This window comes from Poromitra crassiceps, assembly GCF_964638095.1.
Source record: "Poromitra crassiceps genome assembly, chromosome: 11".
Lineage (NCBI taxonomy): Eukaryota > Metazoa > Chordata > Actinopteri > Beryciformes > Melamphaidae > Poromitra > Poromitra crassiceps.
Genome location: NC_139643.1, coordinates 45,431,801 through 45,457,309, shown reverse-complemented (window position 1 = coordinate 45,457,309; position 25,509 = coordinate 45,431,801). Strand labels below are relative to the sequence as shown.

Sequence of the window (25,509 nt, the reverse complement as noted above, 5' to 3'; positions counted from 1 at the left end):
TGGTCTTTTCCAATTGGAAGACCAGTTCCAGACCCATGGCGAAACCTGACCTTTGCCTGACCCCAACGGTTCGCCCGTGGGTGTACATTATTTGGACACAAGGGTACCATGCTCCGTGCACAAGGTGCGTGACAGAGCAGGGATATAGGCGGCCATCATAGTGAGAACGGGCTGTTCACCCTGAGAATGTACCTCTGCTCCTCCACAGTGCACCCCACATCCTCCACAACTGTGTTTTGGGGTTGAGGTACAGGTTGTACCACCTCAGATATGAGGCTCTCCTGGCTGATGCTGACTTCTTCTCGACTGCCTTTCGCACAGGGTTTTTTACAGCATCTGCCATGCAGGAGGAGCCATTCCCAGGCACTTCTGGCTGCAAGGGTCATTTCAGTTTCAGGTCAGTCAACTCAAATCATAAAGTGAAATTATACAGTAGCTGGTTAAGCAGCGCACATTGCATCAGGGCAAAGAGCAGAAAAATACAAAAGATTAGGGCCACACATGAAAAAATGATGTAATCCCAGAATTCAGAGTGGGGAAATGGGAAAATCTTTTTTTCTCTGAATTCTGAGAAAAAAAGGCAGAATTCTGAGATTAAAATCTGAAATCTGAGGCTAGGTCCACATGAATACAGACATCTCTGAAAACAACAGAAAATCTCTGCATGAGAATGCAAGAATGTTTAAAACACCATTGTTTCCTACGTGTTACGGGCAGGGTCACTAGCTTTATCAATAATCATAATAAGGCTCATGTCTAGGGATGTAGTAAGAACAGCTGTCGTCCAGGTACTGTATTGTAGCGGGAGATTCCCTGCCTACCAACACAAGGGTCGCAGGTTCGCGCCCGTGTTACCTCTGGCTTGGTCGGGCATCCATACAGTACATGCACGATTGGCTGTGTCTGCGGGTGGGAAGCCGGATTAAATAAAAATAAATAAAAAGAACAGCTGTCATCAAATGAGGGACATTCACTCCCCGGGCTAGTTGTCTTTGTTGTAGCTCAGGCGATGCCTCTGCGTCTCTCGAACAGCTCCGTCTTTTTGGGTTCGAGGGCTCTGTTGCAGTTTAGTTTGGACATTCATCACACAGGGACAGGACTAATTCCTGGCATATCGATGTCACACTTGGTGTGGGTAGGATAGGCCATTCAGAGCCAAATTGACAATATTATTAAGTGTTCAATGTGATCTGTTCTCTTCTACTTCAATGTTCAAACTGGCGTCTACCTTTCTGGACTCTTGTTTGTGGAGGGGCTGCTGGCGTGGCCGTCTCTCTGGTGCCCCAAGACACATTGTTCATGTTGACCATGGTGTAAATAGCCAATAGGAGGTAGGCACTGGGGATGCAGAGGATGTAGAGGAAGCCGTAAAACACCAGGGGAAACTCCTGGGGATGCACTATCGCCGTGAAGAGGTAAAGGATCGCCATGACGACGATGAAGATGCTGCTGGGAGTCAGGATGGTTTTGTCCATCACCATGTTGCCTGATGGAGGATAAAACATTAGGAGGGATAAATAAAATAATAAAAGGTAAATAAAAGGTAAATGAAATAAAATAAAAGGTTCAATCCTTAACCCGCTACTGCCACCACCCAGTCATGCATGGTAAAGCCTATACACCCTGGAAGGCTACTGTATAATTAATAATAATAATAATAATAATAATTCATGTAACTTATAAAGCGCTTTTCAATTAGCCAAAGAAGCTGACAATATGAGTCGACAAATAACAGGTAAGAGGAGCAAAAAGAGAAATGAGGGACAGGGAACAGATAGAGAATAGATAGCGAAGGTAATCAGGGATACTGTACATATAGGGGAGGGGCCGAGCAGACGAGAGGAGAGAGGGAGCAGGGTTAAGGTCTCATTATGCTTTCCGCATCAGCGAGGAACGCGAGTGTCCGCACGGAAAAGTGACGTCAAATCAGCAGACACGCCCCTCCGCAAGGCTCCGTGCGGACGGTTTTCGAGCGGCCATGCGCACGCCGAAATTTGTAACTACGCGGACGCGGACGGGCGGACAAGGTGGAGTTTTCAAGACTCGCGCTCAATTCCGCCTGCAGAAACCCACACAGAGTATACAAGCTCCACACGTTTCCTCGTCGGATTCCGTGTCTCTCATTTCCGTGCGGCCGGCCAAAGCGTCAAGCATAATCCAGGCTTTATGGGGAGCGGAGGTTGTAAGCCTGGGGGAGAGAGTTCCAGAGACGGGGGGCTGCTCTGGAGAAGGCTTGATTGCAGAAGCTGCGGGAGTGTGGATGGAGGAACGGTGAGGGGAACAGTGCATGAGGAGCGGAGGGTTTGGGAGGGTCGGAGGTCGGTCAGGTATGGGGGCGCCAGTTTATGGAGGGCTTTGAACGTGAGTAGGGCTAGTTTGAACCCTACCCTTCTGTCTCACTACTATGTGATAGGTGTCAGGTGTTACGGGGTACACTGTCCCATGCTTTTTGGTTTTCCCTTCATTATCCGGATTCTGGGGCAACAAATTGAATTGGTACTCTAAGGCATACAAAATAACCCTTCAGCCGGAGGCGGACCTCGCCATCTTCGGCTGCTCGGAATCCTCTCTGCTCCTCCCTACGGCTGTGCAACGGTCTCTGACGCATGGGACGACCAAGAGACTCATTCTGAAGGAGTGGAAGTCCCCCTCTCAACCTTTTTTTCAGCTGTGGCTGACGGACATGGTCTCCGTTATACGCACGGAGAGACTCAGGTTCCTGAGGACCAACTTCACTTAAGAAATTCTCAACTATCTGGGACCCGCTTTTGGCCTACTTGGACTAGGTTAAAAGCGACTGCTGATTTCTCATAGACCCCTTGGGTGGGATCCCATGCACATCACAGCATTATTTTCTATTTTCTGTGGCTGATATTGAGTGGCTAGGCTTAAGGTCCACTTACCTATAATGGACATTTCCACTACCAACATGAAGAAGGCATAGGCAACGCTCATAGCTCCTGCAATAAGGATCTGAGTGTCTGACTTGAGCTTGAAGCAGAGACCCAGGAAGATAGCAGGAGGTATTACAGCCAGGATCATTGCGGTGCTGGGCTGAATGCCAAACACAAAGCTAAAACTACCTGAAATACAGAATACAGAAAACACACTGAGTCAGGGTCTGGTTTCACAACAGATGAGAAAACTTACCGCATTGTATTCTCATGAAACGTTCATATGATTATAATCTCACAAAAATAGTTTTCTTTCACTGTTCGTGCATACTCCTACCAACGCATTCAGCAGGGAGGCTTGGTGATATGTGCGTTATACATAGCCCACGTAATGTGAACCCGTTCTCAACTAAAACCTACGAAACGTAATGTACTATATTACATAGAACATTAACATGACACCCGTGAGTCCCCCGGGGTTCCTGCGAGGTCGAGGACATCACATTTTGCTAGTTTGCTGTTTCTACGCTATAATTTTTAATTCTGCTGAACTCAGACCTCTTGTCGTTACTTAGACATCTACAATTTTGTGGTAGTAGAAGAAGAAAAATCTATTTCCTGTCAATACAAGATGGCTGGCATTTCAACCAAATCCTTCTACCGTCACTCCCGAGACAAACGTGGCCAAGGTATTAATACAAACGGCATTAGTAACAAAGTGCAGCGTTGCTATAAAGTTGAATCACTTGTGAGAGGACAGTGGGATAATAACCCGTCCGTTTTCTGGGGTGAAGAAGTGAGAAAACACAGTTTGGGGCGATATGGGAAAAGACACTAACACCGTTTACAAGAGTCTAAATAGTTATTGGGTTTGGTATAAATATGAATAAATATTATAAATGAAAAATAGAAATAATAAATACAGTGCACTCCTCTTATAGTGATCACCTTGGGACGGGTCAAATTGATCACTCTAAGCGGATGATCATTATAACCGTTTCCCCCCCCTTTATTTCTCATGTAGATTACCATCTAATTGACATTTATTACATGAATACAGTACATATAAAGTAATAAAACAGACAGCTTTGCTATATGTATGGAATGTTATTGACTAAAAATCCATACAGTACATTAAGTTAGCCTATAGGCCTCGAGCTGTTTCAAACACAGCGGTCTAGACAGAGACAGAGATGCCGCGATCTCGCCATATACAGACAGACATGCACCAAGTGTAGCTGCTGTATCTCGTTGGCTCATTTTTGGCAGTTTCTAAGTGAAAAATAAAATTAGTGTAGTTAAAAAAAAAGATCATTGTTCTTACATGTGACAGGGCCCAAAATGATCACTGTAAGCAGAGTATATTTTACACAGAGAGACAAGCTAAATCAAGCTAACCTGAGATCATCAGGCAGATGGTGGCGGGCCCCAATACGTATGAGCTCATTCCCAAGAGATGGTACAACATGTAGAGTTTGGAGATGGATCGGTTCCTCTTGGAAACCATGTTGGTGCAGCCCAGCAGATCCACAATGTTGGCCATGGTGGATGGTCCCCATCGACGACGCTGAATATGAGACAAATGTGATCTAATGTGTTATACACACAATGTCACCACACAGACTTGGTGTGTCTTTCAGAGATTCTAGTTATCCGTTTATCAGAGGCAGAGCTGATCTGGAGTTAGAAATAATCTTAAAACTAAATGGATGGAGCCAAAGAGAGACGAAGAAGAAAGAAGAGTCTAGAGAACAAGCGCAAACCTTTTAGAACACAATTCCCCCCCCAACACCACCCATATCCCTCTAGCCACTAATCCAGGTTCTGGATTAAGCAGCGCTGTCGAGTTGCAGCAAAATGGTCAGTTTGTGATGTACTTTGAAAGGGTCCGACGTTTAAAGAATCAAGTACACTATCAGCTTTATTATAGCATTCAAACATAGCGTGAGCCCCCCTTCCTGGCTATTCATTGTCTACTGAGTCGCACATTTTGGTCGTCCGCTGACGCCACTCTCTATACTGGATTGCTCTGGGTGCATTGGAAAAACTCCAGCTGAGAAAAGAGTTTGACCCATTTCAACCACTTACCTGATTGTAGAATTCATTGAACGCCTCTGGGGCGTTGGTGTAGGCATCAGATGCTGCGTTGTACTCCACCCTCCAACCCTGCTTCAGCAGCAGAGTACACAGCCAGCGATCCTCCCCTAGAGGGAGGAAGAGAGAGAGAGAGAGAGAGAGCGAGAGTGTGTGTGTGTGTGTGTGTGTGTGTGTGTGTGTGTGTGTGTGTGTGTGTGTGTGTGTGTGTGTGTGTGTGTGTGTGTGTGTGTGTGTGTGTGTGTGTGTGTGTGTGTGTGTGTGTGTGTGTGTGTGTGTGTGTGAGGGATTATATGTGTGAAAGACAACGATATTGAATGAGAGACACAGAGTGATCTATCAGTCTATTTTGTAGAAGAATGGCCTCTACCTTGGTCATACTGGATGTAGTGTCTGGCTCTACCTTGGACATACTGGATGTAGTGTCTGGCTCTACCTTGGTCATACTGGATGTAGTGTCTGGCTCTACCTTGGTCATACTGGATGTAGTGTCTGGCCTCCAGGGACTTGGCGGAGAATGTCTTCATCACGTTGTTGTCCATGAGAGCTGCTGCCCTGAACAGGCTGAAGCAGCCCGGGCTACACAGCACACAGCCGAACACGTGCTCCGCTGTCTTCTGGAGCCAGTGGCCTATAGCATACTCAAACTTCTGGAACCACACCAAGGGACCTGATAAGGGAACAGATATATTATGACAACAAACTTCTGCAAAAACAAATGAACATTCGGAGATTGTTATACTGCAAATGTAGATATAGGACGAATCAGCGTGACGCCACTTGCCACCCAGAAATGCGGAACCCCGCGGCAGTTATTAGTATGAGTTGTGCCAAAAACTCTCAAAAACGATACATCACATCGCTTATATTTTGACATTCTGAGGGAGAGCAGAAGTAGCTCAAGACCTTTATGTAGAATATACGCATGTCGTGTTAAAGTTGTGTGAACTGTCGCAGTTTTTAAAATGTGAACAGAGTCAGACACTCAAGCTTCCCAAAGCTCAGGCTCCATAGGGTTTGTGAGAGCAAAATTATTGTTAATAAGCAATCAATCAATAATTTTGCTCTCACAATTTCCATTGCCGTTGCCACCCAGTGACGCGGTTTGTTTACCAAAATGCTGCTCGGCTGATCCCTCCTATTCTGTAAAGTAAGTAGAGTTACAGTTTTCGTTTTGTTTTCAGGTAGATGCTCTCAAGATCAAGGAAAACAGAATTGAATCGAATCACATCAAATCAAATTCAATTCATTAGAATGGAACAGTGGTTCTCAAACTCTTGTGGCTTCAGTACCCCCTTTCCCTGATTTCTGAAGCCAAGTAACCCCTTTTCCCGACTATAACATTTTGCTTAGAAAACTATAACATATGATGCAATGAATGAATGAAAACCAACCTTTTGAAGAATATAACATTATAAGAAAGCGAGTGAAAGATTTGCAATTAGTGCCTCCTGAGCAGATTAATTTTGACGTTTCATTTAGATTTATTCTTACATTTTTCACTTTCTCACAAGTAACCCCTGTAGTACCTCCAGGTACCGCTAGGGGTACACATACCCCTGTTTGGGAACCACTGGAGTAGAGCGTTTTCCACTCCTAAATCCTGCCACCTACTGGCACAAAATATATTCTTCTACTGTTACAATTATGTTGTGTACTTCTTTAAAATAGTTCTACTGTATTGTAAAGGTGCAAGGGTGTGCCTCGAACCCGGCACTCCCAGCCCTCAGACGGACACACTAACCAGTCAGCCAAAGGGACATCCCTTTGACCAAGGGCCAGCGTACTCACATTAAGCGCTGCGCTTCAGCCTTCAACTCTCTCACACGTCCTATCCCACTTCTGACACCAATGTAACAGCGCAGGGGTGTGTCTCGACCCGGGGCTCCCAGTTTATACTGTGTGCCAACCTGAACCAGTAGGGTGAATCCTGCCACATGCGGCGCCAACAACCGGGTACTGTTTCAGGCGATCGAGCAGCAGCATGACAGCAGCCGGCCGGAAACCTGTGTCCCCGTCTAAGGCCAGGAGGTAGGTGTTCTGCTTCTCTTTCTGGAGGAACAGGGCGAGGAATTTGCTCTGCTTTAGAATCATGCTATATCCTGCTACTGTCCATAGAGACATATAGAAGACATGACATTTATACACACAACTTCATGCACTACAAATGCCAATTTATATGTAATGTATATAAAGTATAATCTACTGACCCGGTCTCACCCCATGGCGTACAAATAACACAGGTTTCCACTTTCAACATATGTGCAACGTGTACGGCAAAGTCATTTTGTGTGCAGTTGCGCGTATCAACCATAGACTGTATAAACGTCACCCATTAGTGTTTGGACTCGCATTTTGAAGTGTGGCTGCTGCGTGAGACGTGAGACGGCGCGAGCCCGGGGGTTTGTCACAGAGCCGCAGCTCCGCCTGCTATTGGTCCGTGACTGGCGAGCTGTGTGATCACTGGACAGGTGTCAATCATGCCCCAAACAGTCCCTTTAACCGGCCGCAAGCCAGAGTTATTGTCATACAAAACCAGCAAACGTTCTCCGCAAAAATCTCCCTTCATCGAGGAAGTTCATAAAACACATCCAGCCTGGCGCCTCAAAGCGGTGCAACGAACAGCTTCTCCCTGAGTTCCACGCGCTGTCGCACGGGCTCGTGACAGTCACTCAACGCAGAAGGATTTCTTTCACCAGAAGCTGGTAAATGCACACCAATCACTTCTCCTGTCAGATTAGTAATCCGCTTTGTGAACACTCCAGTGTACATTTCAGCCGTCAAATATGCCCCCAGACCTCCACACATCGAGCAGCAGGAAGCACCTCGAATGGCCACTACGCGTCGGGGGAAGTAGGCGTTCCCCCCATGTTAAAATGCCCGACTTTGCAACACGGTTTTGGTCTATATAGCTAATTTCACCTTTTCAGAACAACTGTAGGGGGGTCATTTCTTTATAACTCGCCCGTTTGGAGTAAAATAGATGATCGAAAAGGCCATGATTGACAGCTCACCTATCCAGTGATCACGCAGTTTGCCGATCACGGACCAATTAGCAGGCGGAGCTGCGGCTTTGGGGAACCCCTATCTCACGTGAGGTGCGGAAGGACTCAACCCATTCCCTCCCACTCTGCTGACGAAAAATCAAGATGGCAACGGCCAACGAATCAACTCCAAACAGGAGACCAAAATTAATGGGATAGCTTTGTCCATATTTTTAGGTCAGTGCTCACAACAAGGAATTTGTGAGAGAAGTACGCTACTATGGGGCCACCCATACTCCTTTACTTGTCAGCGCGGCCAGTATCTTTGGCGTATCAACTGCAGAAAATCGTAACGTTTGGCATATTCACTACATGGAAAGTGGAAACTCATGTGTTATTTATTTGAAGAGAACAGGCTAGTATATCGTGTGCATAAAGGTTTGACCGATATAGGTTTATTTAGTGGTGAAACTGATATTTTTGGATTTTGTGGCGACATCAACATCTTTAAATTTGCCATCAAATTCAAAACATCTCCCCCAGAATGTTATTCTGAGAAGGGTGGAAACTAAGGCAACCAATGTAGCATTGATCAATTATACAATGTAATCAAACAGCCATCCTGTTGCTGTTGTTGGTGGATGACACTGACTGGCTCATATCCAATTTATTGGTAATGACCCTATCCCTATACAGTACATTTTGCATTATACAGCATGTACATGCATACACATAATAATGATGACAAAGTTGGTGTGTGTGTGTGTGTGTGTGTGTGTGTGTGTGTGTGTGTGTGTGTGTGTGTGTGTGTGTGTGTGTGTGTGTGTGTGTGTGTGTGTGTGTGTGTGTGTGTGTGTGTGTGTGTGTGTGTGTGTGTGTGTATGTATGTGTGTGAGAGTGTTTTCTGTCATCTCACCTCGACTCTTATCTTCAGCTCAGCCTCCTCCCCATTCACCCCATTTAGGTAATGTTTAGTCATGAGTTTCCAGCCCAGAAGATAGTACAAGTACATTACCTGGAAAATAACAAATCATGTTTTGCAAATACATACTGACACAGATACCTCGTTACAAACCCAGACAACCAATGTTTTTGTAAGGCAGTTGTCTAAACTGAACCACTAGGTGTGGTGTCATTAGTGTCTCTAAAGTTTAGAGAACCGCATGCTAAGTTAAAGGCCCAATCCGTCAATACTCACTATTACTGACGCCGGTGGCCGTTAGTGTAACTGCAGGCAGCGTGTGAACGAGCTGACGCGCGGGCACCATACTCACACGCGCACAAGCAGTTGCCTGGCAACAGCAGAGCTGTTGGTTGCTTTGTAACGTTAACTCATAAAAGTCACTTGAAAACGGCAACCTGGACAATTTATCGGTCAGATCAGCCTCGAGATGCCCAGGAAGGATTCTGGATGAATAGGGGACATTATTGTGGCATGTTTGGCCGTGTTTTGGCTTGCGTTGGCTGCGGGGAAGTCGATACTCATGTTAGCACAAGCCAGGAAATAGCCTGCTCCCCCTGTATGTACGGTACCATGTAATGCCTGGAGTTGACCAAACTGAACAATCAAACAATGTTTCATAAGCATAACAGTAACGTTAGGCATATTTAGGACTGTTAAATTCATTATCCACACAAGACGGTAACGTTATTAGTGGGGCTGGTGGTAATTTCTATAAATGTAAATTAATATTAGTTAGCCGCGATTAGCATCAAGCTAACGTTAACTATGTGCAGTCCCACTGCAGCCAGAGCCTGCTGGTTGCGGGAAAGTGGATACTCATGTTAGCACAAGCCAGGAAATAGCCTGCTCCCCCTGTATGTACGGTACCGTGTAATGCCTGGAGTTGACCAAACTGAACAGTCAAACAATGTACCGTAAGCATAAACAGACAGTAGGCTAACATTAGGCATATTTCCGACTGTTAGATTCATTATCAACACAAGACAGTAACGTTATTAGTGGGGCTGGTGGTAATTTCTATAAATATAGCTAAATCTATTAGTTAGCCGCGTATATAGCATCAAGCTAACATTATGGTTCTAATAGGCACTCACCACCGCAGCTTAAATGCAGTCAAACAATAATGTTCCATGACCATAAGCATAACGGTAGTAACGTTAGGGTTGCATTACTTCACACAAGACGGTAATGTTAGCAGAGTTAGCCACTTTAGCTACTTTAGCCATTTCCTGTTAGCCGTCTAGGACAAGAGACAAGCTCATGAACGCGCGCAGACGTCACATCCTCTAGCTGTGGCGGGAAATGCTATCCCCTTCGAAACTGAGGTATTTCCATGTATCTTCTGAACGGCTGGTCTGAGAGAAACGCCCCTGGTCGCCATTTTTAAGTTACGTCAAGGCGCATTCACTCATTGCCAATAAAAAACACTTTGTGCACATTTATTTCTCGCCAGAACCGACGGAATGGGCCTTTAAAGTGATAATACTTTAGATTTTCATCTGAATAAATGTGTGTTAAGTCACTATCTATCTGATAGTGAGTTAACATAATGGTGATTGAGCCTATGGCCCATTGATGGAAGCCTTTGCATTTTCAGTATTGCAGCATTTATGAACTTGGTGTTTGTGGTGACACAGAGTGGGCGGGAGCTAACACAATAGACTCACTCTGTAGGTTACTGTAGATTCCCGACAACTCTTGTGTGAAGTAGGATAACAAGCTACTTTTTTCCGGTCTCTGCTAGCATTACGGGTGGTTACTATGGCTGAACAAACTGAGTAATGTCACATAATAACAGTTTGGATCTCACCTGCAATTACGACTCATCGCCAATAGGTGTCACCCAAGACAACAAAACTGAAATCTTCTGTATTATCACTTTAAGTTAAGTTTAAGTATATTAAGTTAAGCTTCTAGTTAAGTGAAGTTTCCAGCTGGCTGGCTGGCAGCCGAATGGTCCAAATGCAAATGGAATATTGATTGCTGGTAAAACCATAATTTTTGGAGAATTTTGTTGTTGTGAGAGATATCCAGATATCCATTTTGTCTATTCTTACAAAATGGTATAAAAGTAAAGCCAGTTATGTCTTGAGTTACAACTTATCTGATCTTATCTTTTTTTTTTTTTTTTTTTTTTTTTTTTTTTTTAAGCCATGAAGACATGATTTGCCCACCTGAGACCATCTCTTCTTGTTGCGGATGAGTTGCTTGTCTTTGAAGTGAACTACCAGCTTGTTCCTGTGAGGCATGGTGACCTCCAGACGACCTCCATACGGCGTCCTCAGGATATTCTGGTCAGGGGTGTGCTGCTGCTTTCTGAAGAGGCTCCTATCATCCCCCATGAAGATACTGATGCAGAGCATGACAGAGTAGTGCAACGCTTAAAGTGGCAATCTGCAAGATCCTACTATTTCTCTTTTTTATTATTATATTGCAACGTCGTTTTTCATGGATTTTCTGGTGCTGAAGTTTTACAGCACCAAATCATGCACAAGAGGCCATGATTTACACTGATTTTACTAGGGGCCAGAGTCTCCACCCTAGAAATCTCGCATATATATATATATATACGGTATATATATATATATGTGTTTAAAATCTATACTACAGCATGCGCTGGGATGCGTCATCAGTGATGTTAACTGGGGTCGTAAGGTGTTTTCGGGTCTGTCAACATCATACACCCTCGCCCAGTAGACCCAGCCGAGGCCGATTAAGACCCCGACCCGTGTCCCAGAAGCAGCCGCTCACGGATCAGCCTTCCTACTCTGTCTGCAACATTGCCCGCGGAAGGGTTGATCACGCCCAATCCGCTGCAATAGAGTTAGTGCTACACCCCAGGATTGAAAGACCCTTCGGAGCATGGAGGGTCTAAGTTCCCTGTGGGTGACTCCAGGCCGGGGCTCCTCCTTCGTCTCACCAGACCCTCCCAGGGAAAAGGCAATCCTACCATGGGCAGAGAGGATGCCTCAAGAAGACCTGTGCGCTGCACGTCACGCAGCACCTCGCTCTAGCGAAGGACCCCCAGGCCGCGCCGATCTTTGCACAGATTTTCAGGAGGCTATATATATATATTTCATGTATACCATGTAAACATGGATTTTACCTGTAAACTTCTCTGATGGTTTTCACAAGGGTCTCTGCATATTCATTAACATGGCGTCCCAGACTCCCCGGAACATCTTTGAATGCATCGTCAAAGAAGACATGGGTCTCGAAGAGCACATCAGTGTCCTCTGGATCCTCCTTTGGTCTGTATTTGTCCAGCCTGGAGAGTTGAGACAATCACACAGAGGTACTTTGATATTTGCTAAAACCTCAAAGACTGATTTTTCTGAGCTCTCAAGATTTAGGAAGGTGCAATTTCCCTCTCAGGATCAATAGACAAAAATCAAAAATCCAACTGCTCAATATTGGAATGGGAAAATGACTGCCCCTAATATTCTTGTGAGCTGGACTGGTCTGGTCTGTGAACTCACCGGAACACCGAAAAAATGATCTGCATCATCTCGGAGTAGTTCTCGTGCCACATGGTAGCACATAGATACACTGTCACTGGGTCTGTTGACTTGACACTTGAAAAGACAAGAATTGCAAGTTTAATTTAGGACAGTTAGAGAATTGACATTCAAAGTCCAGCCAGATGATTTGTTGTTAATCCTATAGAGAGGCAAAGTGAACGTCACTTCCTGCTTCAGCGCTGTACCAGAGATTTTCTTCTGCAATTTATTTTCCCATAGACATTTTGTAAAATGCTTATAAAAAATAGTTTTACTTGGTCAAACCAAACGGTTCAGCTATATTTAGAATCTGGAGAGACCATAGGACATTGCAGTCAGACCAAATCTAATATATATATATATATATAAAATATATTTTTCTTTAAACCCCCATTTTTTTTATGTTTTGGTCCGAGTCAAATGTTATGCGATCTCTCCTGAACCCGGTTTTTCTGTTGTCGTGATGTCACGCTGATCCATCCATCCTATACTAATTCTACTTAAAATACTTATATTCTGCAGCAGTATTAATAACATAGTTCCCTATTAAGACGGTATTGTCTCTTCATAAAAAAAAGAGAAACTAAATATTTAAAACAAAACAAAAATGTGTAAAAACAGAAAGAGATACACACATCACAACCACACTTACGTCTTCTTCTTGTCGGACATTTGAATATCAAAACGTGTGTTGAGGAGTAAGGACTGCTCTATGAAGGCCCCCTCATACATCCCATTGATGAACAGGTCTTGGCTTCTCTGAATGCGCTCCACGCTGAGGAACCAGATGTGGCGAGTGGCCAGCAGAAGACCCAGCCACCAGGCCACTGCAAAACCTGGGGCAGGATCAACAGAACCATTCAAGGAAAATGGAATGCCCACCCCTGGATACTCTTAGTACACTACAGGATCATAAATCGGTGATGTTCTGTGCCTTCAAGGAGTTATTTTGTGAAGTGTTGTAGGCTAGGATACTTTTTGTTGTACCCACGGACACTTTCCCTCAACCTGCCTTGTGTACTATTCAGTTAGCGATTTCCTACATTTCCCACAATTAGTTGCCATGTCTTGTACACAGTATTGTTTCTGACAGGTATGTGACATGGTGGCCTACAAAACCTGCCTGTGTGGAACCTTCACATTGTCTCTCTCTTGCAATTAAAACATCTATTTTTGAGACAAATGTAATGTTTCAGTGTCGTGAGTCGTGACCCTCTGAAAACATTCACATTTTTGGTCTTGCAGCCTTTCTCACATGCAGAGGTTATGCCTGTGGTGTCTAATTGTATAATGTTACATTGTACCACATTTTAATTGTAAGTTTGAACAAGCTCAAGAATCTTACCTGTTAATAGACCTATGTCAGTTATCTGGGACAGATCTCGGCAGCAGAGCGTGCGTGTCACATCCGAACCGAGTTGCGAGAACATGCTACCTGCCAGGGTTTGGTTTCTGCCATACACAGCTGCAGTGCAGTAGTCTGTGAAGGTGCTGTTGTCGGTCACCTTCAGGTTTGTCTTGCAGTCCTGATAATAACGAAAAACCGGCACGATAACCACGGCCATAGCGGCCAGAGAGGCGAAGTACAAAGGGAGGATGAAGCTACATTTCAGGGCCCGCATCTTGCAGGCCACCCCTGCAAACGAGTGGCACAGTGCTGAGGAGATCACCTGGACCCCGATGAGGACTGCTATTGTCCTCGTCTCGCGGTGTGGGACGGTGGTCAGGATGGTCCAGTCCATTTTGGACAGAGGGACGTAGGCTCCGAGCACAAAACCCGTCACAAGGATCCTGAGCAGGCTGGAGAGCATGTGAAGCACGTTCTGGGACTCCTTGATGTCTTTAGACAGAACACTCAGGAAGTTTGAGCTGCTGTTGTCGGTAAACAATCTGATGTAGTTCTCCCACCAGTTGAAAGAGGTCAAGAAGGACCCAGCGATAGCCAGGCCTGCCCAAATTGCCATCTTGTTCCTGTTTTGGTCCAGCAGGTAGAAGACGAGGAACAGACAGTAGCCCAGCAAGATCAGGACAAAGGCAAGTATAGATGGCAGGAGGAACCGATTCCTCTCTCTGGCAATACATTGGGAGGTAATCTGTAAGACCGCAGACAGGACAGCTACACTGTTGAGTATTGTCACATTGCTCACAATGTCCAAGTGTGGCATAGCCACTATGGTGAGAACCGCTGAACCCAGGGATACCAGGAACTCGATTGACAGAACCTGGTTGACACAAGAAGACAGAACAATAAATTTGACTGATTTCCATTCAGGGACCAAGATAAGGTATTACGTTATTAACCATTTTTCCATCAGTGATAAGTTTTTCTGTATGATTTTTTTGTAAGATTTTCTCATCTAATGCCAAAATCAGACTAGATGATATTTATTGTCTTTCATGATGTCACAACATCAGACTAGGCAATCATTCTCCTATTAATTTGTGACGTGCCTTGGCCGGGAGACTGGGAACAGTACAAGTCTGATCCCGACCAGCACTGTCAACTATAGTCTGAGACGGAACATCGGGAACGACCCGCACGCTACAAGTCCATTTTCTCACACAGTGAAAAACAAAATCATAATTGATAACCTCATGGAGTGAAAACATGGCTGACAGCACGGGCATGAAGACTAGTGTGGCGCCAAAAGCGTAGCACTACGGTCTGCCTGCGGAAACTGTGCTGTGCATCCGGCAGATACAGAGCGTTTATGCTGCGAAAAAACAATTCTGCTCTGAAAACAGGGCGTGATAGTAACGTAAATAATAAATGTGATGTGCGTTATCAAGCTATATAGCTACACAAACTAAATGAACTAACACCATAGAAAACCATCTTTCTATGGGGGGAAAAATAGGAGGATTTCTGAATGGTTTTCTGCCCTGGGTATCGGTCACCCTTTTCACTCTCCATGACTTTGCATCCCTGTGTCAGCCCCAGCAGAACACTCTCCTCTTATGATGCCATACGGCATAAGTCAAGTCAAGTCAAGTCAAGTTTATTTGTATAGCACATTTCATACACAGAGGCAATTCAAAGTGCTTCACATAAAATGGTTGACAGGAAAATAAAAGAAAAGAAGAGAATAAAATGGACATTTAAAAGCATCACAAAAAAAAAAAGTATAAAAAGTGCATTAAGCAACTTCATTAAGCACATAAAATGGTTGACAGGAAAATAAAAGATTTAAAAGCATCACAACAATAAAACTGGAACTCATACCTAATTTAATGGCTGTTTAACTGGGACTGTAAATTCATGTAAATTCCCTGCACATTTAATGCCTATTTAAACTTAGCCTGTAAATTTCATGTACATTCAATGTAAACTCTCATTTAACTCCGACTGTAAATTCATGTAAATACACTACCTATTTAACTCAACGTAAATTCATAGTTATCATCCACAGAACACTTCACCACTCATGTACATATTGTATATATTTACTCGATTTTGATTGCACTTGCAACTTTGTGATTGTCTTTAGTTATCTTCCTACTTCTTATATCCTGGGGCCCTGTGATTTTTTTTCTTTTCTTTTTGGGGTATTTCCGTTGTAATCATGAGCCCAAAATGTAAATTCTGACTTTTGTTAATCTGCACCATGCTCTTTAAATAGAGTGGTGTGGTGGTCCTCCCACTGTTTGTCATGGTCATTTGGCCATAAAGCCAACCCTTAAAATTCCATAGTCAGCATCTCTCATCTGGAGCAATTTGCCGTTTAACATCAGCAATAAAGAACCAACAAGGGTGTTTTCTTCTTAGCCCAAGGCATCAGTTAGAGAGCAGGGAAAGTTGCTGTTGAAATGTTGTCAGACTCGTCCTTACCACGGCTGCAGTTACTTTGGTTGGCAGCTTTGAGGTTTTGAAGTTTGCCTTCCAGATGCTCTTGAGAAGGAGCAGGACACTGGAAGAGATGAGCGCGCAGCCAATACACAGCAAGGCCACGGGTTTCTGGTCAGCTGGGATGGTCAAAGTGGCCTTATTGGACAGAGTGATCAGCAGGAGGAAAGAGACCTGCAGCAGAGAGCAGAGTCGAGACAAGACTTATTTAAGTAGGAAGTGCTTTGTTACAGACCGAGAGAGGGGAAGAAGAGTCGTAGATAAGAAGATAAGAGACGACAATTTTTGGATTACTTTTGAACAAATTTCCTGCGGGCGTTGTGCCAAATTTTTTCATGGGTTTGAAAAAAAGTGGCACAACGGCCGCCCGCCGGACATCAGTCGGACGTCCACACTCCCAATGTTATTGTCGATTTGAGATCACATCCCAGCACCTATTAAACAATGTATGCACACACACAAAAAAACACAAAAATCCAGTTTCTTGGGTTTTTCAAATTTGTTCCACATCAAAAGTTCGTTCATCAAGAGTTCATTCATCACAGTCTACAGTTTGCTGACGTCAGATAGTACTGTCACATTTCTACCTCATTTCGACCAATCATATCACGACGTGACAGCTGTCCAGGCCCGGTTCTACGGGGGTGCAAAAGCATGCATTGCACCCTTATTTTAATTGTCTGCATGCTCAGTTGAAAAGTAAAAAAAAAAAAAAAAAAAAAAAAAAAAAAAAAAACTTTTTTTTTTTTTTTTTTTTAATAAATGCTACAGCTGCACACTTACTTACTTGTTTAAACTTGAATTATAGTTGTTGTTTTTCTTTGTTCTTTGATGTGATTTTATGGCTTTTTGGCACCTATATGTAACCTTTTAAGGTTGAGATAATTGTATTATCATTATATGGTCCAAATATTTCAGTAAAGCACTTGAAACACTTGAAATATTCTTGCTTGGGTGGTATCATTCTACTTGAAATGATGGTCAAATGCATTATTTTTAGTAAATAAAGGCCACCCGAATGGGCCCGGCCTTCGGCCGGGCATCTGCACCCTTTCCTATCTGGGATGCACCCCTAGTCATCTTGTTCTGGAACCGGCCCTGCAGCTGTCAATCAATCTTCATGGCGACTAGAACATTCTGCACAGCACACATCAGCAGCTCATTACACACAGCAGAAGCAGAACCAGTCCATCTGTTTTTAAAGAGCTGTACGCCGCCTACGCCAGCAGGCTCACCAGCCGCATGCGTACATGCAACATCCACACAGAAAAGACCTGGGACGGTGCCACCACTCAGCTATCCTGCCTCCAATGGAATCACAGTGGTAACCCCCCCCCCCCCCCCTCCCCATATTAAGTTCAATATAGATTGAAACACGACTAACCTTGCTGGAAACAGCCAACCCGAACACGAGCAGGGCGAGCGCACAGAGACAGAGGAACTTGAGCAGTTTGACCAATTTCCAAGGAATCTGTTCATCTTGGATGACCGGGATGTCTTGGAACGAGTCCCACGGCCTTCTGGGAAAAGATCATAAACTGTCAAAATAATGGAATGAATAAACAATAGACTGTCTAGTAATATCTAGTAATCTAGTATCTAGTAATATCTAGTAATCTAGTAATATAGTAATATATTGCCTAATTGTCATATTATTTCAGAGGCTTTGTATATGGGACCTACAGTATCACTTATCCCATTATTTAGTTTCCCGTACATCAAGGTGGAAGTTGGCAGAGTCTTAAAGCGTACCCTTTGTTCACACCATACACCAAAGCAAAGTTCACTACTGTAACTGTAGCACGCCACAATCAATTTCCACATGACTTTACAGACATCGTCTTGACAATCCATCGTTTGCATTTCCTTTGGTGAAGATTGATCAAATTATGTTGAAGATATCACATTGTCATTGTATCAAACTATTTGCAGCTGCACATTCTGTATGCTCAGTTTTCAAGATATCATTTTTGGTCTGTTTACTAATTAAGGTATGGTGATTAAAGAAAAACATTGTTTTTCCCACCTGTTTTGTTATTTGTAGCGCCTACTAGTGGTAGAGCTGAAAATGCCATGCATGGGGGATGTGTTCAAGCACCATTGCTCAACATATCTTAGAAATTTGGGCATTTTCGATGAACGGTTAATGAGTTATGGCCAATGTTGTGTTATAGGGCGTGTGACTTGTCATTAAAGGTTTATTCAGGGGCCTATGTGGATAGATGTGGAACGGCCCAATGAATAGACTGGAAAAGGATTTTTGACCAGAAGTTATAGCCAAAACATAAGGTTGCTTGTTATAGCACCACGGGAGGGAGCGGAGTCAAATTGAACTAGATTTTGTAACTTGAGTAGTGGCTGAGACTTTGGACCTGCCAAGTTTGGTCATTTTTGGTCGTATAGTTTTTGGGACTTTTAGGGGAGAAACAGAAGAACAAGATTAAAAACGTAATAATCCTTACAAAAACAATAGCAATGCTTGGACCCCTAAAACCAACATAAAAACATTGGGGTTTCAGCCCATATATGGCCTTGAACCCCTAACACAGGGGTTCCAAACCTTTTTTGGCTTGTGACCCGATTTTGACATCACAAAAATCTAGGGACCCTAGACATTCAAATTCCAGTACACCGTCGATAATATCATCAGTGACATCGTCAGTGATGTCACATGTATGCTTATTTTTTCCCTCAGAATTCTCACTTTAATCTCAAAATTCTGACTATTTTCAGAATTCCGTCTTTATTCTCAGAATCCTGATTTAAAGTTATAATCTCAAACATTTTCATTAAAAAAAAAAAAAAAATAGCACTAATGGGGGATAAAAAATGGGATAAAAAATCGGGGGGGAAAAAACAAACAAAAAACGCAATTGACCCTAATCATCTTCACTTGTTTTAAATTGTGTGTGGTGTAAAAAAAAATATATATATAAAAGAAATCAGGCGACTCTATTTGAATTTCAGGCGACCCCACTTAGGGAACCACTGCCCTAACACGAGGGGTTAGATCCTTCCTTAGTCCAAACAGTGGATATTTAATTTCAGAGCAAGACTCTTATTGAGTGACGACACCTTAAAACAGTGGTTCTCAAAGTGGAGTCTGAGGCCTTGAGGGAGTTCCAGGGGGTCCCCACTCCCCAGCAAAAAGGGGAATAATTTCTTTTCACTATAACTCCATTGCTATCTATCTATCTATCTATCTATCTATCTATCTATCTATCTATCTATCTATCTATCTATCTATCTATCTATCTATCTATCTATCTATCTATCTATCTATTACAAAAGGGAGCTAGGGGTCTGTTTGTATGTCTGTCCCACTTATGACATCATCAGTGATGTCATAAATTCACTCTCACACACACACACACACACACACACAAAGTCCCAGTGATGATGTCATCAGTGATGTCATAAATTGTGTCATCATCAGTGATGTCAGAGGCATTGTGACATCACACACACAAGAGACAGGCACATACACACACACACACACACACACCTACACACACACACACACACACACACACACACACACACACACACACACACACACACACACACACACAGTGATGTCATAAGAGCAAATTCAAGTCCTAGGGGCAGACACTGAAAGAAGTGAGAGTCTGGCTTCAGACCCCCGTCTTCAGCCATGCACAGCAGTATGTTGTCAGCTCCAGGCCAGGTCAGCGAGGTGCCAGGGTATGGAGGACCAGGAGGGTCTTACGCTAATGAATAGAGTGTCCCCTTAATAATTATCCAATCGTACAATTAAAAAGAGTAATTTCAAAAAGAATTCACAAATGACGTATTAATACATCATTAAAAAGTCGTATTTGGAAAAGGAACTTCAAAAACATCCATTAAACAGTGTATTTCAAAATGGAATTACGAATACATTATTTAAAACATCATTTAATACATCGTTTCCTTATTCCTATTCGAAATAACCATTTGGAATTGTATTTGAAGTCACTATATTAAATCCCCGATTCGAAATAACGATTGGAAATGCCATTTACCCATTGCATGACACTTTTGGCCTTAGCCTAGAAAAACTGTGTAAAACAATGCAAATTAGACATGTACTTTCATTTTAAATTTGACATACCTTGTAGGCCCTGGAGAGTCTTAAGCTAATGAATAGAGTGTTCCTTTAATAATTATCTAATCGTACAATTAAAAAGAGTAATTTCAAAAAGAATTCACAAATGACGTATTAATACATCATTAAAAAGTCGTATTTGGAAAAGGAACTTCAAAAACATCCATTAAACAGTGTATTTCAAAATGGAATTACGAATACATCATTTAAAACATCATTTAAACAGTGTATTTCAAAATGGAATTACGAATACATCATTTAAAACATCATTTAATACATCATTTCCTTATTCCTATTCGAAATAACCATTTGTAATTGTATTTGAAGTCACTATTTCAAAACCAATTCAAAAAACCGATAGGAAAACCATTTTGTTTTAACATGACACTTTTTTGCTCTTTGTCCCCAGCCAAACAGTGTCAATCGTGAATCCATGGTCCTAATGCAAATGAGCCATGTAACAGGCTCTCTGATTGGCTAGAGAGGCAGTCCACTGAGCCAGGCTCTTTCGTGCCTCAAAGCTCTCTAGCCAATCAGAGAGCCTGTTACATGGCTCATTTGCATTAGGGGGCTCAATTCACGATTGACACTGTTTGGCTGGGGACAAAGAGCAAAAAAGTGTCATGTTAAAATGAAATGGTTTTCCAAACGGTTTTTTGAATTAGTTTTGAAATAGTGACTTCAAATACAATTACAAATGGTTATTTCGAATAGGAATAAGGAAATGATGTATTAAATGATGTTTTAAATGATGTATTCGTAATTCCATTTTGAAATACACTGTTTAAATGATCTTTTAAATTATGTATTCGTAATTCCATTTTGAAATACACTGTTTAATGGATGTTTTTGAAATTCCTTTTCCAAATACGACTTTTTAATGATGTATTAATACGTCATTTGTGAATTCTTTTTGAAATTACTCTTTTTAATTGTACGATTAGATAATTATTAAAGGAACACTCTATTCATTAGCTTAAGACTCTCCAGGGCCTACAAGGTATGTAAAATTTAAAATTAAAGTACACGTCTAATTTGCATTGTTTTACACAGTTTTTCTAGGCTAAGGCCAAAAGTGTCATGCAATGGGTAAATGGCATATCCAATCGTTATTTCGAATCAGGGATATAATATAGTGACTTCAAATACAATTCCAAATGGTTATTTCGAATAGGAATAAGGAAACAATGTATTAAATGATGTTTTAAATGATGTATTCGTAATTCCATTTTGAAATACACTGTTTAATGGATGTTTTTGAAGTTCCTTTTCCAAATACGACTTTTTAATGATGTATTAATACGTCATTTGTGAATCCTTTTTGAAATTACTCTTTTTAATTGTACGATTGGATAATTATTAAGGGGACACTCTATTCATTAGCGTAAGACTCTCCTGGTCCTCCATACCAGGGGGGCGAGGCCGCGTAGCGGGCAAGCCTAGAAATCGAGTGTGCGTAGTGGCGTAGAGAGATGCCTAGTAAAACATATTTCCTTAATTTCTGCTTTAATAAGTTAATTGCAATTGATGAAAGAAATTCAATTACTATCAGTGCAAAAACATAATCAACATATCAATCAATATTTGGCATAAATATGAACTGATAATAATGGTTGATTAATGTTTAATTCCCTCTTGTTATTTATTGTTAAATCAATTAGCTTGTGGTCATAACAAAAAAATATACTTCTACTGGTAATAGCAGTTGTATAAATATAGAAGAAAAAAATCAACTTACTTTGGCATGTGTCTCTTGTTGTCCCACATGATTGTAGCAAACCCTGTGTGCTAAAATTGCCTTTATATTGTTAAGTTAAAAGAAGATCTCCATCCACATGCCATCGTCAGGACAATTTAACCTGAAGCACATCCACAGCCACACCCATCAAAATAAGACAAAACCCAAGCATATGCAAATGATGCCAGCTAGGTGAGGAGCAGGAACAAGCTGACCTGAAACTCTCAGCCCTGGTTTAATGCACGGGCTTACGGGGGCTAAGCCCCAGGGCCCAGGACGTGAAGGGGCCCAGGACGTGAAGGGGCCCAGGACGTGAAGGGGCCCAAGACTCAGAGGGGGAAAAAGAAAAAAAAACATCAGGGGAAAAGATATGCCTCGTTGTGTGTGAGTGTGCGCACGTGCACTCACACTCACATGCGTGCATTATGTGTGAGAGAGATGGATCTTGGCCTACAGTGAGCCTGTACTGAATGTCCAATCAATGTGGAGAGCATCAAAACAAACTAATCTATTTTCCCAGATCTGATGGTTAATCTTTAGGAAGATTTGTCTTTAAGCTTTTTGGGTGTTGTTTATTGATCTGCTTTAGCTTATCCTACTTTTTGTACACAGATATGGTAATAATAATCACTGCAAATTATGTGAAATTGCATGTTTGTATTTTAATTTAAAAACATAAAGTTTTCATGGGGGAGAACCCAAATATGTGCACCTGTCTTCCACAAACCTACGCACTATGGCATTATTGTATGCAAATTGAGCATGGCTGATGTTTGGCGGGGCAATAGTTGAGTCGTAATGGTGTCCGGGGGGATTGAAAAAGTCGTAAGGGGGGCCTTTGAAAAAGTCGTAGCCCCGGGGCCCATGGCTACTTTAATCGGGCCTTGGAAACTCTGCTGCGCTATGTGACCCCACCTTCCTATTTCTGGGCTGAACTAAATGACCTGGTTCTCTCTCATGCAATGTCATTGCAGGCAGCACAACCTGAGTTCAACCATAGCGCCTAATTTTACTGAGATAATAAAATCAACACTTTAGCAAGGTGACGTGTCACGTGACCATCATAGGTCATCATAGGTCATCATAGGTGACGTGACCATCACTGAGGACATCATCGAGTGCTCGAGTGATGTCATCAGTGATGTCATAGACATGATGACATATTTTACCAGAAATTTACATTTGAATAACAAACACATCTATGTGGTGTTGAGCAAGAGAACATTTTCTTAGAGGTTTTTCCTCTTTGTGCTTGATATAATTACGTTTCCAACACACTAGCACCTGAGCCCAACTGGATGGATAAATTACATAAAAATTAATATTAAAAGCTAAAGACGACCCTCGATCCCTGGTCCTCATCCTATAGGATACACCTTAAAGTCGAGCTCAACCCAAAAATGACTTTTATTTTATTTTAGTTCAAATACCTGGGTATGCAGTGCACCTATTTAATAATGTATGGCAAAAAAAATCACTAAAATCGAATTTCTTTAGTTTTTCACACTTTTTCACATCAAAAGTTCCTTTTTCAAGATTTCATTCATAACAGTAATCTACAGTTTGCTGACATCAACTAGTACTATAAAATTTCTACCGCATTTCAACCAATCATATCACGACATGGCAGGGCAGCTGTCAATCAAATCTTCATTTCAGGATAATTTTCTCTTCCAAATGAAGGAGAAAATGGCGCCTAGTGCCTGTCATCTGACAGAATTTCTAGCCCATAAACTAACTACTAACTTGGCCAATTGTATGGAACATACTAAATAAATCAAACGGTAATGTCTGAGAATGCAAAGAAATGTAACTGGCTCGTTAAAACTCGCATTCCATGCATCGGATTGTCTGCTCGTTCCACACAGAAGTAGGTGGCTGCCTGGTACTCGGTGGATCCCACTCGCGTAGCACGACAACACGCTGAATCCCACTAGATTTGGGGGTGGAACACGCCAGGATTGGCCAATGCCAAAGCCAGTCCCCAGAATTGTCAAAGCAAATCATCGACATGCTACTATGACCCGCCTCTCAACCTGTCATCTCAGACAAGTTATGTTTTAAGTCTGAAACGGACTCCGACCCACCCGCCGAATGGGTTCAGTTCGACTTTAAAGGCCTGATTTACACCTGGAGTTAAAAGGCAGCTGGACACATCTTGATTGAATCCAGATTGATTGATTACCTACATTTACAGATAAGTGTAAATGCACTAACGAAGAAAATTGGATTCCAATCCTTGTGCGAGGATACATCGACAACTGTGGACAGGCCAGGACACTTGTTTTTCCATCAAGAGGACCATTTGACTTTTTGACCATGTATTTAGAACAGAGAGGAAATAAAAGAAAATAAGTTGGATACCTGACAGTGACTAAGTAATTTTGCAATGAGATCTAGAGTTTGTATGTAATGAATCTGCCCAGTCAAACGTTGATAAACACTACCTGTGACCTACTCTAGCAGCCACTCTGGCAGGTTACCACCACCCATTGTCTGGAGGTATATTGGATCCTAAAGATCAGATTGGGTTGGTAAGATCATGTGGCTGTTTACAGTTCCTGCAGCTGCTCTTCTGCCCCGAGTTGAACAATGAATGAGGATTTATTTGAACCTGATCATCTAATTGGGGCCAATTCTGGTTAAAGTCAGGCAGTGTGCAGTCCGGCCCTCACTTCCCGCCCCCATCTGGCAGTGTGCATGCAGTGGAGAAAGAAGAAAAAACCTCTAGAGACAAAATGCCGTGTGATCACCATGACGACGCTTTCAGTTTGTTGATGCCAGTGATGTCATCGGAAGACTTGTTCGGAAGACTTGTAATTAATATGATTCAGTCGATGACATCACCAAGTTGACTTGTAAAGTAAAGACTCATTTACACACTTTTGTGATGTAGTGGGTAAGCACTGACCATGTACAGGAAGATATTTTTAAATAATATAGACAAAAGAAACAGTGCAGTTTCATCACTTTATTAAATTAGTCCATATCATACACACACACACACACACACACACGCGCACGCACGCACGCACACACGCACGCACGCACGCACACACACACACACACACACAGAACAGAGACAGATGCTGGTTCGTTTTTCTCCTCTCTCCTCCTCCCTCTATATCCTTGAGTCAAACTATATAAAAATATATAGCATAAACAGCATTGGAATGACAAATTAACAGGAACAAATGTAGTGATACGTTACCATAAAAACATACAATGATCTCCCTTATTATAGGATATAAACAGTTTTCAAAGATGTGTACAATTTCAGACAAATTGAAAGAGTCATGTGCACCAACAACTCTGAGCTTGTTTAGACCACTGAGCGATATAATAGACTCTTACACAGATTCTCTCTCTCTCTCTCTCTCTCT

General features: G+C 42.4%; 1 protein-coding gene across 1 annotated transcript in view; it reads right to left on the bottom strand.

Moving 5' to 3' along the window:
• LOC310785053 (chitin synthase chs-2-like) overlaps positions 1-22,155 on the bottom strand; it is a gene marked incomplete at both ends in the record, with an annotated part of 45,781 nt that extends 23,626 nt beyond the window's left edge. The window contains 15 exons of the mRNA XM_083646048.1: positions 1,229-1,486; positions 2,904-3,083; positions 4,293-4,461; positions 4,983-5,098; positions 5,458-5,658; positions 6,899-7,040; positions 8,889-8,987; positions 11,111-11,285; positions 12,043-12,204; positions 12,416-12,511; positions 13,089-13,272; positions 13,782-14,658; positions 16,266-16,454; positions 17,665-17,800; positions 22,127-22,155. Of these exons, the coding sequence (XP_083502174.1) occupies positions 1,229-1,486; positions 2,904-3,083; positions 4,293-4,461; positions 4,983-5,098; positions 5,458-5,658; positions 6,899-7,040; positions 8,889-8,987; positions 11,111-11,285; positions 12,043-12,204; positions 12,416-12,511; positions 13,089-13,272; positions 13,782-14,658; positions 16,266-16,454; positions 17,665-17,800; positions 22,127-22,155 (3,013 nt within the window). The remainder of the gene's footprint in view (positions 1-1,228; positions 1,487-2,903; positions 3,084-4,292; positions 4,462-4,982; positions 5,099-5,457; positions 5,659-6,898; positions 7,041-8,888; positions 8,988-11,110; positions 11,286-12,042; positions 12,205-12,415; positions 12,512-13,088; positions 13,273-13,781; positions 14,659-16,265; positions 16,455-17,664; positions 17,801-22,126) is intronic.
• Positions 22,156-25,509: the final 3,354 nt, after the last annotated feature.